The sequence below is a fragment of the Melanerpes formicivorus genome, unplaced genomic scaffold, assembly GCF_026170545.1.
Source record: "Melanerpes formicivorus ecotype bairdi unplaced genomic scaffold, bMelFor1.0.p_v2 SCAF_158, whole genome shotgun sequence".
Taxonomy (NCBI): domain Eukaryota; kingdom Metazoa; phylum Chordata; class Aves; order Piciformes; family Picidae; genus Melanerpes; species Melanerpes formicivorus.
Window position 1 is genome coordinate 454,158 of NW_027142510.1, and position 13,097 is coordinate 467,254.

Below are 13,097 nucleotides of genomic sequence, written 5' to 3' on the forward strand. Positions count from 1 at the left end.
CAGCCTCTTTGGAACACCTGAGGCTTCTGTGCCAGCAGAAAGCTTACCTGTATGGGAATGACCTGCAGGGAGAGTTCTCACAGGCTGCCTGGTGAAGAAACATCAATTGCCTTTAGCATGGGTAGGAGTCTCCTGCTGAGCAGAGGAGGAAGCTGCTGAGCCTCCCTCTGGTGGCAGCTAGCATTTAGGAGCAGAGGCAAAGAAGGGCATCAGATCTTCAGTGTTTTGGTGTGGGATGGTTGATGAAACATCAAACTCACTGCTTGTTTGCTCCCTAAAGAACCTTTTTGCTTGGAAGCCCTGAGCCTTTCAGAGGCAGCTACACAGCCACAAAATTCAGCTCCCTGATGATGATTTTTTGTTGTTGCATCCTTCAGACACATCCAAGGTTAGAAAGAGCCCTAAATAATGGTCACTAAGAGAACTGCTCTTGAAGGAGTCAAACCAGTTGGGATGTTTACTAGAGGGGAGTGGGAGAGTCTTCTGGAAAGTCTAGGATTAAAATGAAGTCCAAGGACAGGGAATTCTTCATCCTCCTGCAGCATTCCAGGCTTTGCACTCAGTCTTCCTTTCTCATTGCTGCTCTTCATTCTCCTTCCTGTCTGGAGGTCACCTGTTTGGTTCCTGGGGTTTGCTGGGCTCCTTGCTTAGATGAGATTTGGTGTCCTGGCCTCAAGCAAAGGCCTGCAGTGATAGGATGAGGGGAAATGACCTCAAACTAGAGAAGAACACGATCAGATTGGCTGTTAAGAACAAGTTCTGCACCATGAGGGTGTGGGACACTGCAGCAGGCTGCCCAGGGAGGTGCTTGAGGCTCCATCCCTGCAGATACTCAAGGTGAGGCTCAGCAGGGCTCTGGGCAGCCTGATCCCGTGGAGGATGTCCCTGCTGAGTGCAGAGGGGGTTGGACTGGCTGAGCTTTGGGGGGCCCTTCCAGCCCAGCCCGTGCTGTGATTCACATTCTGTGCCTCCTGGCAGGTGACTGCGTTTACCTGATGCGAGACAGCCGCAGGACGCCAGACGGCCACCCCGTCCGTCAGTCCTACCGGCTGCTGTCCCACATCAACAGGGACAAGTTGGACATCTTCCGCATCGAGAAGCTCTGGAAAAACGAGAAGTAGGTCCCAGGGCCTTTGCTTTGCCTTTGAGACACTCCTGGAATATTGCATCCAGTTCTGGGCTCCCCAGTTCAGGAGGGACTGAAGAGAGTCCAAGGGAGGGCTACAAGGGACTGGAGCAGTGCCCTGTGAGGAGAGGCTGAGAGCCCTGGGGGTGGTTAGTCTGCAGAGGAGAAGGCTGAGAGGGGAGCTGAGAAAGGTCTGTAGGTATCTGAGGGCTGGGGGTCAGGAAGGGAGGGACAGGGACAGCCTCTGCTCACTGTGCCCTGGGACAGGCCAAGGGACAATGGATGGAAACTGCAGCCCAGGAGGTTCCACCTCAACAGGAGGAAGAACTTCTGCCCTGTGAGGGTCCCAGAGCCCTGGAGCAGGCTGCCCAGAGAGGTTGTGGAGTCTCCTTCCCTGGAGCCTTCCCAGGCTCTGGATGCATTCCTGTGCAACCTGCACTGGATTCTGCTCTGGCAGGGGGGTTGGACTCGAGGATCTCCAGAGGTCCCTTCTGACCCCTAACATCCTGTGATCTGTGATCCTGTGATCCTCAGAGTCTTGTCCTAGCTCAGGAATGGCAGGGCTGAGCAGGTGGAGGGCCGGGCCTTGATGCTTTCCCACTTGTCACACCTCAGAGAGGAGCGCTTCGCCTTCGGCCACCACTACTTCCGTCCGCACGAGACTCACCACTCCCCGTCCCGCAAGTTCTACCACAACGAACTCTTCCGCGTCCCCCTCTACGAGATCATCCCCCTGGAGGCCGTGGTGGGCACCTGCTGTGTTCTGGACCTCTACACCTACTGCAAAGGTAAAGAAACTTCCTGGAACAGGACCTAAAGTGCAGCTCAGCCTGCTGGGAACTCGGGAGATCGCTGAAAGAGCTCCTGCGGTGCAGAGGGCTCAGGGCAGCAGAGCTGAGTGGAGCCTCAGCAAGTACAAAAGCCTAGAGAAGGAGACTCCACAATTCCCCTGGGCAGCCTGCTCCAGGGCTCTTTCCCAACCTGAATGTTTCTGTGAAGAGGCAGCAGCAGGCTGTGGGATTGCTGTGGGCAGGAAGAAGGAAGTGCTGGCAGTGGCTAATAGCTCTGTAAAGGTTTGGGTGCTGAGCCTGCAGTGTGCCCTCTATGGGGGACCCTGAATGGAGGCAGGACGCTCGCCCACCCCACTGCCAGCTCTGGCAGGCCCTGCTTCTCCAGTGCTCTATGGGGCTTGTTCTTGGTGCCCCATGAATCTGGTGAACATTGTTCTTGTCCTCTGTGCTTGCTTTGAACCTGCAGGGAGGCCCAAAGGCGTGAAGGAGCAGGATGTGTACATCTGTGATTACCGGCTGGACAAATCAGCTCACCTCTTCTACAAGATCCACCGCAACCGCTACCCCCGTCTGCACCAAGCCCTATGCCTTTGACCACTTCCCCAAGAAGCTCACCCCCAAGAGAGACTTCTCAGTAAGTGCTGCTGCTCTTCTCTTCCTTAGTCTTCACCTGGACACATCTTAGAATCACAGAATTGTCAGGGCTGGAAGGGACCTGTGCCAGTGTCTCACCACTGTCACGGTGAAGAACTTCTCCCTAACATCCAGTCTCAATCTCCCCACTTCCAGTTTTGCTCCATTCCCCCACTCCTGTCATACCTCACACCCTAAAAAGCCCCCAGATTTCTGGAAGGTCACAATAAGGTCTCCTCAGAGCCTTCTCCTCTCCAGACTGAAGAGCCCCAACTCTCTCAGTCTGTCTCCATAGGAGGAAAGCCTCTGGCTCCTGTGAGTGAAGCTCAGTACAGCAAAGGAAGCTGAGACAGCATCCACAGGCTGTATGAAAAGCTTGGAAAGAAAGATTGACAGCAGGCAGAGTAAGCAGTTCAAAGACAAACAGATGCTGACCAAATGGGGATGTGTGAGTGTAGATTGTGGGTTCTGTCTAAAATCTGGAGGCTGATTTCACTGAAGCCACTCCTGAGGGCAGGAGAGCTTACAACTCACTTTTTTGGTCACAATTCTGCAACTGTGAACATTTCTTTTTAGTGTTTCCATGGAATCACTGAAAGGTTTAGGTTGGAAGGGCCTTTAAAGATCATCCAGATCCAGCCCCCCCTTGCCATGGGCAAGGACACCTCCTACTAGCCCAGGATACCACAGTACCACAGTACTGGTATGTGACACCTCCTACTAGCCCAGGTTGCTCAAGTCCTCATCCAGCCTGGCCTTGAACACCTCCAGGGAGGGGGCAGCCACAGCTCTGGGGCATCACAGTGCAGCCTGGCTGTGCCAGCCTGGCTGTGCAGAGCTCTCTATCCTCTGTGTCTTAAATAGCTTTTCAAAATGGTTTTCAGCAGTCCAAGGCTGCAAAATCATGAAGCAGAGATTCCCTTGACAGCCTCCCTCTTTCCATTTCACTCTCCCCTCTTTGCTCCCTCAAGCAGCAACTCTTCATTATGCTCCTGTGCAGCTCTCAGAGCCCAGCAGTACCACATCTGGCAAATCTTTTGCAAGTGAGCTTCCTGGGAGCTGATTTTTTTGTACTGAGTTTGGAGAATCTGGAATCTAAGACCCAGCAAACAGAGCAGCACTGTGAGTTTTCAGTTGGGGTTAACCAGAGTCTTTGTTGTTGTTGTTACAGCCTCATTATGTGCCAGACAACTACAAGAGAAATGGAGGCAGGTGAGTCTTGAGTGTTTGTTGTGTTCCTACCCAGGTCCTGTGGATGCTGTGAAAATGATAAGTTTAAATGATTGAAATCCTCTGAACTTTCAAAGAGAGAAAAAGAGGGCAAGGGGAGAGGGAGAGAATCCAGCAGCAGCCTTGGTAGTTCCTTACTGATGTGCATAAGGAAGGAGAAAGAAATTCCAGGCTCACAGGATGTTAGAGGATGGAAGGGACTCGAGTCCAACCTCCCTGCCAGAGCAGGAGCATAGAATCCAGCACAGGTCACACAGGAACACATCCAGAGGGGGATGCAAAGTCTCTAGAGAAGGAGACTGAGACTCCACAACCTCTCTGGGCAGCCTGCTCCAGGGCTCTGGGACCCTCACAGTGAAGAAGTTCTTCCTCATGTTGAACCTCCTGTGCTGGAGTTTCCATCCATTGCCACTTATCCTATCCCAGGGCACAGTGAGCAGAGGCTGTCCCTGTCCCTTCCTTCCTGACCCCCAGCCCTCAGATATCTACAGACATTTCTTAGATCTCTTCTCAGTCTCCTCTGCAGACTAACCACCCCCAGGGCTCTCAGCCTCTCCTCAGCAGACAGTGCTGCAGTCCCTTCTGTTGGACTCCCTCCAGCAGATCCCTGTCCCTCTTGAACTGGGGACGCCAGGACTGGATCCAGTATTGCAGGTGGAGCCTCACTAAGGCAGAGTAGAGAGGAGAAGAACCTCTGGATCTGCTGGCCACACTCTTCTTAATGCACCCCAGGACCCCATTGGCCTTCTTGGCCACCAGGGCACATTGCTGACCCATGGAGAAGTTGTCCACCAGGACTCCCAGGTCCTTCTCCACAAGGGCTGCTCTCCAGCAGATCACCTCCCAGAGCAGCTGACTGTGGGAGATGCAGAAGCCAGGATAAGAGCAGTGCAGGAGAAGGCCTCCCTGGCACACTGCCCACCTCTGCTCTGTGCCAGGAGCCCAGGCCAGAGCACTCTCAGGTCTATCAGAGACTTCAAATGTAGCCATCAAGAGGCATGAGTGCTGCAGAAAAGCATCAGGAAGTGCTGAGCTCAGCTGCTTTGGGAGGCAAAAGCCTTTACAGAATCATGGAACTGTCAGGGTTGGAAGGGACCTCGAGGATCATCCAGTTCCAACCCCCTGCCATGGGCAGGGACAGGGAGACCTCACACTGGCTGCTCAGAACCTTAGCTCTGACTTTACAAACCAAAACTAAAGAATCAGTTTGGTTTTAGAAGACTGCATCTGAGTCTGGGACAGGTGGCCCAGAGAGGTGGTGGAGGCCTCATCCCTGGGGCCCCAGGCTCCAGTTGAAGGTGTCCCTGCTGACTGCAGGAGGCTTGGACAAGATCCCCTTGGAGGCTCCCTTCCAGTCCAGGGCATTCTGTGATTCTGAAAGTGTTGTGGACAGGCTGTAGCCAGCAGCCAGCCCCTCACTGACTGCCTGCCTCCCCCCCCCCACAAGAGGGGAAGGCAGAGCAGTGGTGACCTCGGAGTGTCCCCAGGGATTGTGCAGATGAGGTTGCAGGAAGGTAGCCTCCCACTGGTGGGTCAGGGCAGGTGTTGTGTTCACTCAAGTGACCCCAGAAGGTCCCCAACCTCCTGAGGAGGCCCTTGGCTTACTGCAGTTGGCCCTGCAGGTGCATCTGAAACATGATGGTGCTGAAACCCTTCAGTGGTTTGGTTGTTTGTTTTCCCCCTGCTAGATCCTCCTGGAAAACAGATCGCTCAAAACCGCAGCTGAAAGACTTAAACCAAGAGGAAGATCCTCTTCCACTTATGGAGGATGTGTTAGGAAACCAAGATCAAGCCTCCAGTGAGATGCCCAACCTAGAGGAGGCAGACAAAGAGGCAGCCTCTGGTGAGAGCTGTGAGGCTGATAAGAAGGTGGAAGAAAGCACTTCGGAGCCGCGGCAGCTGTGCACTCCAGAGGAGAGGAGGCTCCTGCAGAGGGAGAGGCTCAACCAGATCCTGCTGAACCTCTTGGAGAAGATCCCAGGGAAAAATGGTGAGCTTTGGCTGCCCTGGTGGCACTGTGGCATTGCTTCTTGCAGGCTTGGGGGGACCCTGTGCTGCAGGTGGTGTTGGTACCATAAGTGGCTTTGTCTCAGGGGATTGGTCGTGAGGGTGGGGAGATGTTGGTGCAGGTTGCCCAGGGAGGGTGGGGATGCTCCCCCCTGGAGGTGTTCAAGGCCAGGTTGGATGGAGCAGCCTGGGCTGCTGGAAGGTTGAAGATCATCGAGTTCCAAGCCCCCTGCCATGGGGAGGACTTTCACTTTTTTAATGAGCTTTTGACTTTGAATGGACTCTAAAGAAATTCATAGACTCACAGAACTGTCAGGGCTGGAAGGGACCTCAGGGACCCTCCAGTTCCAACCCCCAGCCACGGGCAGGGTCACCTCACACCAGAGCAGGTTGCTCACAGCCACATCCAGTCTGGCCTTGAAACCCTTCAGGGATGAGGCTTCCAGCACCTCCCTGGACAACCTGTGCCAGGCTCTCACCACCCTCATGGGGAAGAGCTGCTTCCTAATAGCTAATCTAAATCTGCCCTCCTCTAGCTTGGATTCATTCCCTCCAGTCCTATCACTACCCCAAAAAGTCCCTCCCCAGCTTTCTTGTAGCCCCCTTCAGATCCTGGAAGGCCACAAGAAGGTCTCCTGGGAGCCTTCTCCTCTCCAGACTGAACTCCTGTAGGAGCTGAAGAGGGCCCCAGGCGAGCTGTGGCTTCCCTCACCTTCTGTTACCAAAAGCCTGTGTCTGTTGCAGCCATCGATGTCACTTACTTGCTGGAGGAAGGATCAGGAAGAAAGCTGAGGCGCCGCACTCTGACCATCCCGGAGAGCAGCTTCAGGAAGTGACAGCAGGAGGGGGGAAGAAGCTGTGTCTGGAGTCTGCTTACAGGGGTCTGCTTGAGGGGCTGAGAGCAGGAACCCAACTTCCTCTGCACCAGCCCAGGAGAAGGAAGAGGGGGCAGCAGCAAACTGACAAACGACAAACAGTTAGCACTTAGGCGTGGGGCTGGCAGGCAGGGGGTCCCGGCCCTGCCCTGCTCCGCGGTGCTCTGTGGTGTGTGTGTTGTTGGGCCGTGCCTTGTATCGGTGTTAGGTACTGAGAGAACCTCGTGGGTGTTGTCCAGGATGGTCACACTTCAGTTGTTTCTGTTTTTTTTTTTTTGGCTTGAGATTCCCACTCAGAGGAAAGAAAAAAGACAAAAAAAGACAAAAAAGGAAAGAAAAACATTAAAAAAAAAAAAACAAACCAAAACCCAAAAAGGGGGAGGGGAGAGAAGGCTGAGAGCTTCCCTAACTGCTGAGAACATTCCCCCTCCTTCGCCTGGGACGGGAGAGAACTGCTTTGGCACCGCCGCGGCCCCGAGGCCACGCAGAGTCAAATCCCAGCTGGGGAGGAGAGGTGAAGGCCGAGAGCGGTCCCCAAGTTCCGAGGCTGCCCTGAAGTTGTGGCCTCTTGATTTGCACAAGTCCCAAGAAGAGAGAAACTGAAACCTCCGGGGAGGGGGCGTGGAGGAAAAGCACCGCAGGAGGTTCCTGCTGGGACGGCCAGGGAGAGGCTTCCAAAGTCCCCTTGGAGCAAAAGGCAGAAGGCAGGAACCTGGCTGGGTGTGAGGCACTTGGTTGTGCAGGGGGAGCTGAGGGGGCAGGGTCTGACTGCAGCTCTGCTTCGAGCTGAAGCTTTACTTTTTAATCTCTGTCTTATTCCTTACTTTATTTCAATTGAGTTCTATTTTTTACTTTTTATTTTATTTTTTACTTTTTTTTTTACTTTATTTCATTTTTTGTTTACTTTATTTGGTTTTTCTTTACTTTATTTTATCTTACTTTATTTTCATTTTATTTTACTTTTTTTTTCACTTTTTTTTAACTTTATTTTTTATTTATTTTATTTTACTTTATTTTAATTTTTTACTTTATTTTTATTTTTCATTTTATTTTACTTTAACTTTTTTTTACTTTGTTTTTCATTTTACTTTATTTCATTTTACTTTATTTTTAGTTTTAATTTTATTTTACTTTATTTAATATTTTACCTTTTTTAATTTTTCTTTATTTAATTTTATTTTACTTTATTTTTATTTTATTTTACTTCATTTTTTAATTTTTTTTTACTTTCTTTTTCATTTTACTTTATTTCATTTTTCTTTATTTTGGTTTTTTATTTTATTTACTTTATTTTTAATTTTACTTTCTTTTTTATTTTACTTTATTTTTTTTTTTTACTTTATTTGATTTCACTTTATTTATTTTATTTTACTTTTTTACTTTATTTTTTATTTTATTTTACTTTATTTCATTTTACTTTATTTTCATTTTACTTTTTATTTTACTTTTTTTGTTTTACTTTTTTAATTTTACTTTTTACTTTTTTACTTTTATTTTACTTTTTTACTTTTATTTCACTTTTTTTACTTTTATTTTACTTTACTTTTTCATTTTCTTTTACTTTATTTCCTGTTTTTTTTTTCATTTCATTTGACTTTATTTTCTTTTTCTTTCTTTTCTTTTTCTTTCTTTTCTTTTTCTTTCTTTTCTTTTCCTTTATTTTCTTTTTTTTCTCCACTTTTCCCCCCCCCCCCCACCTTCCTGCAGAGAAAATTTATTATAAAGAGAGTCAAATGCTGACAAGGCCATCGCTGGTGGTTTTTTTGCTGAGCTGTTGGGGGTTTTGTGTGTCCTTAGTGTGTTGTGCAACTGAAACAAAAAGACAAAAGGAAAGAAAAAAAAACAAAAGGGAAAAAAAAGGACAAAAAAAAAACAAACTCCCAAAAGAGAAAAAAAAGACAAAAGACTTAAAAAAAAAAAAGAAAAGACAAAAAAAAAAGAGAACCCAAACAAACAAAAAGAGAAAGCAAAGGACCCTTCACTACATGAACCTTTGGAGCAGTATTCGGAGCCAGTGTTTGTTGTGAGCTGTAGAATCCTTTATCAACTGCTTACCACTGTTGCTGTGTGCTGGGTGTGCAGCGTCCCCACGGCCTCCTCTCCCACCCGGGGTACAGCGGCCCCCGCGCACTGCCCTCGCCCCCGGCCCTGCCCTGCCCTGCCCTGCCCTGCCCTGCCCTGCCCTGCCCTGCCCTGCCGGCCCCAGAGCAGCAGCCCTGGCACTGAGCCCTGCAAAGGCTGGGGGGCACCAGGGACTGGTGCAGAGGTGCAGGCTCCATGTGTGGCACCAGGGCTTGGTTCTGAGGCAGGGGCTCCATGCATGGCACCAGGGGCTCCCTGCATGGCACCAGGCCCCCTGAGGAAGTGTCAGTGCCAGGGCCAGGCTGGGCACAGGGAGGGGGCGGCCGGCGTGCGCTGCCCCTCGCAGTGGCTTCGCTTTTTGTCTCTCAGCCGTGCAGATGCAGATCCAGTCCTGTTTAGATGTTCTTACCGAAGCAGTTTCCATGTGCCAAGTTGTATATATCTGCTGCGTGGGTGTAAAGCAATACAGTAGCTCCATGTCCCTTTTTGAACGGACCAAGCTTGTCCTAATGTACATTTCTTGTTCTTATTATAATTATTTTACTCTTTAGTGGAACTGACTCATTCCATTAACTTTTCTGTGTTGATTTCGAGAGAAGAAAAAGCAGAGAAAAAGAAAAAAAAAATAGAAGAAAAAATTTAAAATTTAAACAAACAAATTAAAAAAAAAAGAAAAATGGAAAGGAAAAAATGAAAGGAAAAAGGAAGGAAAAATTGAAAGGAAGGAAATGAAAGAAAGGAAAGGAAAAAAATGGAAGGAAAAAGAAATTGAAAGAAAAAATTAGAGGAAAATTAAAGAAAAAAATAGAGGGGAAAAGAAAAAATTAGAGGGAAAAAAAAGGAAAGAATAGAGGAAAAATTTATAGGAAAAAAGAAAAATAGAGGAAAAAACAGGAAAAATTAAAGAAAAATAGAGGGAAAAAAGGAAAAAATAGAGGGAAAAAATAGGAAAATGTTGAAGGAAAAAATTAGAGGAAAAATTTAAAGGATAAAAGAAAAATAGAGGAAAAATTAGAGGAAAAATGAAAGAAAAAATAGAAAAGAAATTAGAGGAAAAAAAAAATAAGGAAAATAGAGAGGAAAAAATTAAAGGAAAAAATAGAGGAAAAAATTAAAGGAAAAAAAGAAAAATAGAGAAAAAATAGAGGAAAAAATAGAGGAAAAAAAGGACAAAATGGAGAAAAATTAGAGGAAAAATTTAAAGGAAAAAAGAAAAATAGAGGAAAAATAGAGGAAAAATGAAAGACAAAATAGAGGAAAAAATCAGAGGAAAAAAATAAAGGAAAAAATAGAGGAAAATTTTAAAGGAAAAAAGAAAAATAGAGGAAAAATGAAAGAAAAAATAGAGGAAAAAAAGGAAAAATAGAGAATAAATTAGAGGAAAAAAATCAAGGAAAAATTTGAGAAAAATAAAGGAAAATAAAGGAAAAAATAGAGGAAAAGTTAAAGGAAAAAGAGAAAAAATAAAGGAAAAAAAGATAAAAATTAAAGGAAAAAATAGAGGAAAATTTAAAGGAAAATAGAGGAAAAATTAAAGGCAAAAGAGAGGAAAAAGTTAAAGGAAAAATAGAGGAAAAATTAACGGAAAAATAGAGGAGAAAATAATGGAAAAATTAAAGGAGAAAAATTGAAAGAGAGAAATGAAAGAGGAAAAGATTAAAGGAAGGAAAGAAAATCAGAGGGAGAAGAAGGAAAATTGAAAGGCAAAAAATGGGAGGAGAAGAAAGGAAGAAAATGAAAGAAGGAAAAAAAACCAAAAAAATGAAAGGAAAAAAAGAACAAAAAGGAATTAAAAAAAAAAAGAGAAACCTTTGAGGAAAAAAAAAATATTTTATTAAAAAAAAAACTTTAAAAAAAAAATAAAAAATAAAGAAAGAAGCAAAATAGTTTGGGATTATTTTCTTACTGTAGAGCAGCACTGTACAGCCCCAGGACCCCCCCTTGAGTATCAAATACTCCTGCGTGTCGTAGGCGTCTCGCATGGCCAGGAGCTTGAGTTGTCCTTCGTTTAGCTGAGGAAAAGAACAACAAAAAAAAAACAAAAACAAACAAAAAAAAAGTGTCAAACACTAAAAAAAAAAAAAATAATAATAATAATAAATAAATAAAAGTTTTTAAGAAGAATAAAAAATGATCATGAACAAAACCAACCCAAACCCAACCGTGCCGAAAGTGCGCAGCAGAAGCCAGACCTTTGAGCTCTGTCGGGTTCTGCCTCTTGCTTTTGGGGGAAAGGCTTAAAAGGCAAAAAAAAAAAGAGAAACCAGAAAAACACAAAAAAAAAGCAACACAAATAATAATAATAATAATAATATAAAAAAAAAAAAGCTGTTTTGTAGACAATCAAAAAAAAAAAACCACAAAGACAAAAAAAAATCAAAAAGAGTTTAGGTGAGTGCAAAAAAAAAACAAAGAGAGAAAAACTTTTTTTGGGGTTGGTTTTGATTCTCTGGTTTTGATTCTCTGGTTTGGGTTTTTTTTTCCTTACCGGGGCAGAGGATCGATGACCTTTTTGGTTTTTAATCGATTTGGGGAGGGGAGGGGGAGGGGGGGGGGAGAGGCTTCTTTTCTAAACACCGCCGGAGAGGAGGAAAACAACAACAAAAAAAACCAACACAAAGCAAAGAGGCTGCGGGGGGAAGGAAGGAGGGGGAAGGAAGCGGTGGGGAGGGAGGGAAGCATTGGGAGGAGGGGAGGGGGGATGGGGGTGGGGCCTGGCACCTTGAACCCAAGGAGCACTAAAAATAATAAATACAACAAAACCACAACAAAAAAAGAAAAAAACAAAAAAAAAACACCCTAAAAACAAAACTAGAGCTGAAGTTTGTAGTCTGCATGGGAGTAGGCTGAGTGATGGCTGAGGACAAACCAGGACAATGCTGCTAATGTATTTCCTTTTTACCAGGAGCATATCTTAAAACAAGAGAGAGGGAGAGGGAGAGGGAGAGAGGGAGAGGGAGAGGGAGGAGAGGGAGAGAGGGAGAGGGAGAGGGAGAGGGAGAGGGAGAGGGAGAGGGAGAGGGAGAGGTCGTTTTGATGTTGAACCTTTGTAAATTATGTACCAGACCGATTTTGACATTGGATGGAATTGCATAAAAAACAAAAAAAAAAAAAGCAGGAAAAAAAAAAAAAAGGAAAAAAAAAACAAAAAAAATAATGAAAAAAATGGAAAAAAAAAAAGGAAAAAAAAAAAGGATTAAAAAAAAAAAGAAAGAAAAAAAAATGAAAAGAAAAAAAAAACCTGAAGCCTGCATCTCAATCCTGAGAGTCTCTAGTATTAAATGGAAAAATCTTTTCCTACCTGATGCCTGCATGAGGTTTTTCTTTGGGTTATGGCCTCCCTCCCCTCGCCACAGGGTCACACAAGGGGCAGGAAGGGACCCCAAGGATCAGCCAGTTCCAACCCCACCCCCTCCCCCCCCGCCACGGGCAGGGACACCTCCCATGGCCCCAAGGATCAGCCAGTTCCAACCCCACTGCCATGGGCAGGGACACCTCCCATGGAGCAGAGAATCAGTCATAGAATCAGAGTCAGAGACTCCTGGAATGGTCTGGGTTGGAAGGGAGCCCCCCAAGGATCAGCCAGTTCCAACCCCCTGCCACGGGCAGGGACACCTCCCATGGCCCCAAGGATCAGCCAGTTCCAACCCCACTGCCACGGGCAGGGACACCTCCCATGGAGCAGAGAATCAGTCATAGAATCAGAGTCAGAGACTCCTGGAATGGTCTGGGTTGGAAGGGACCCCCCCAAGGATCAGCCAGTTCATAGTTTCATAGTTTCATTCAGGGTTGGAAGGGACCACAAGGATCATCTAGTTCCAACCCCCCTGCCATGGGCAGGGACACCCCACACTAGATCAGGCTGGACAGAGCCTCATCCAGCCTGCTCTTAAACACCCCCAGGGATGGGGCCTCGACCACCTCCCTGGACAACATATTCCAGGGCTTCACCACTCTCATGGTGAAGAACCTCCTCCTCACATCTAGCCTGAATCTCCCCACCTCCAGCTTCATTCCATTCCCCCTAGTCCTATCACTACCTGAGATCCTGTTCCAACCCCACCCCCCCCTGCCATGGGCAGGGACATCTCCCATGGATCAAAGAATCATAGAGAATGGTCTGGGTTGGAAGGGACCCCCAAGGATCAGCCAGTTCCAACCCCCTGCCATGGGCAGGGACACCTCCCATGGAGCAGAGAATCAGTCACAGAATCAGACTCCTGGAATGGTCTGGGTTGGAAGGGACCCCAAGGATTAGCCAGTTCCAACCCCACTGCCACGGGCAGGGACATCTCCCATGGCCCCAAGGATCAGCCAGTTCCAACCCCCTGCCACAGGCAGGGACACCTCCCA

The 13,097-nt window shown here is 46.9% G+C and overlaps 1 protein-coding gene across 1 annotated transcript in view; it reads left to right on the top strand.

Annotated features, from left to right (window-relative positions):
- Positions 1-10,986, top strand: part of ASH1L (ASH1 like histone lysine methyltransferase) — a 58,000-nt gene extending 47,014 nt beyond the window's left edge. Inside the window, 7 exon segments of the mRNA XM_068168857.1 lie at positions 979-1,117; positions 1,742-1,914; positions 2,384-2,481; positions 2,483-2,551; positions 3,722-3,762; positions 5,469-5,770; positions 6,532-10,986. Coding sequence (XP_068024958.1) covers positions 979-1,117; positions 1,742-1,914; positions 2,384-2,481; positions 2,483-2,551; positions 3,722-3,762; positions 5,469-5,770; positions 6,532-6,623 — 914 coding nt within the window. The 3' untranslated portion in view covers positions 6,624-10,986.
- The last annotated feature ends 2,111 nt before the right edge of the window (positions 10,987-13,097 follow it).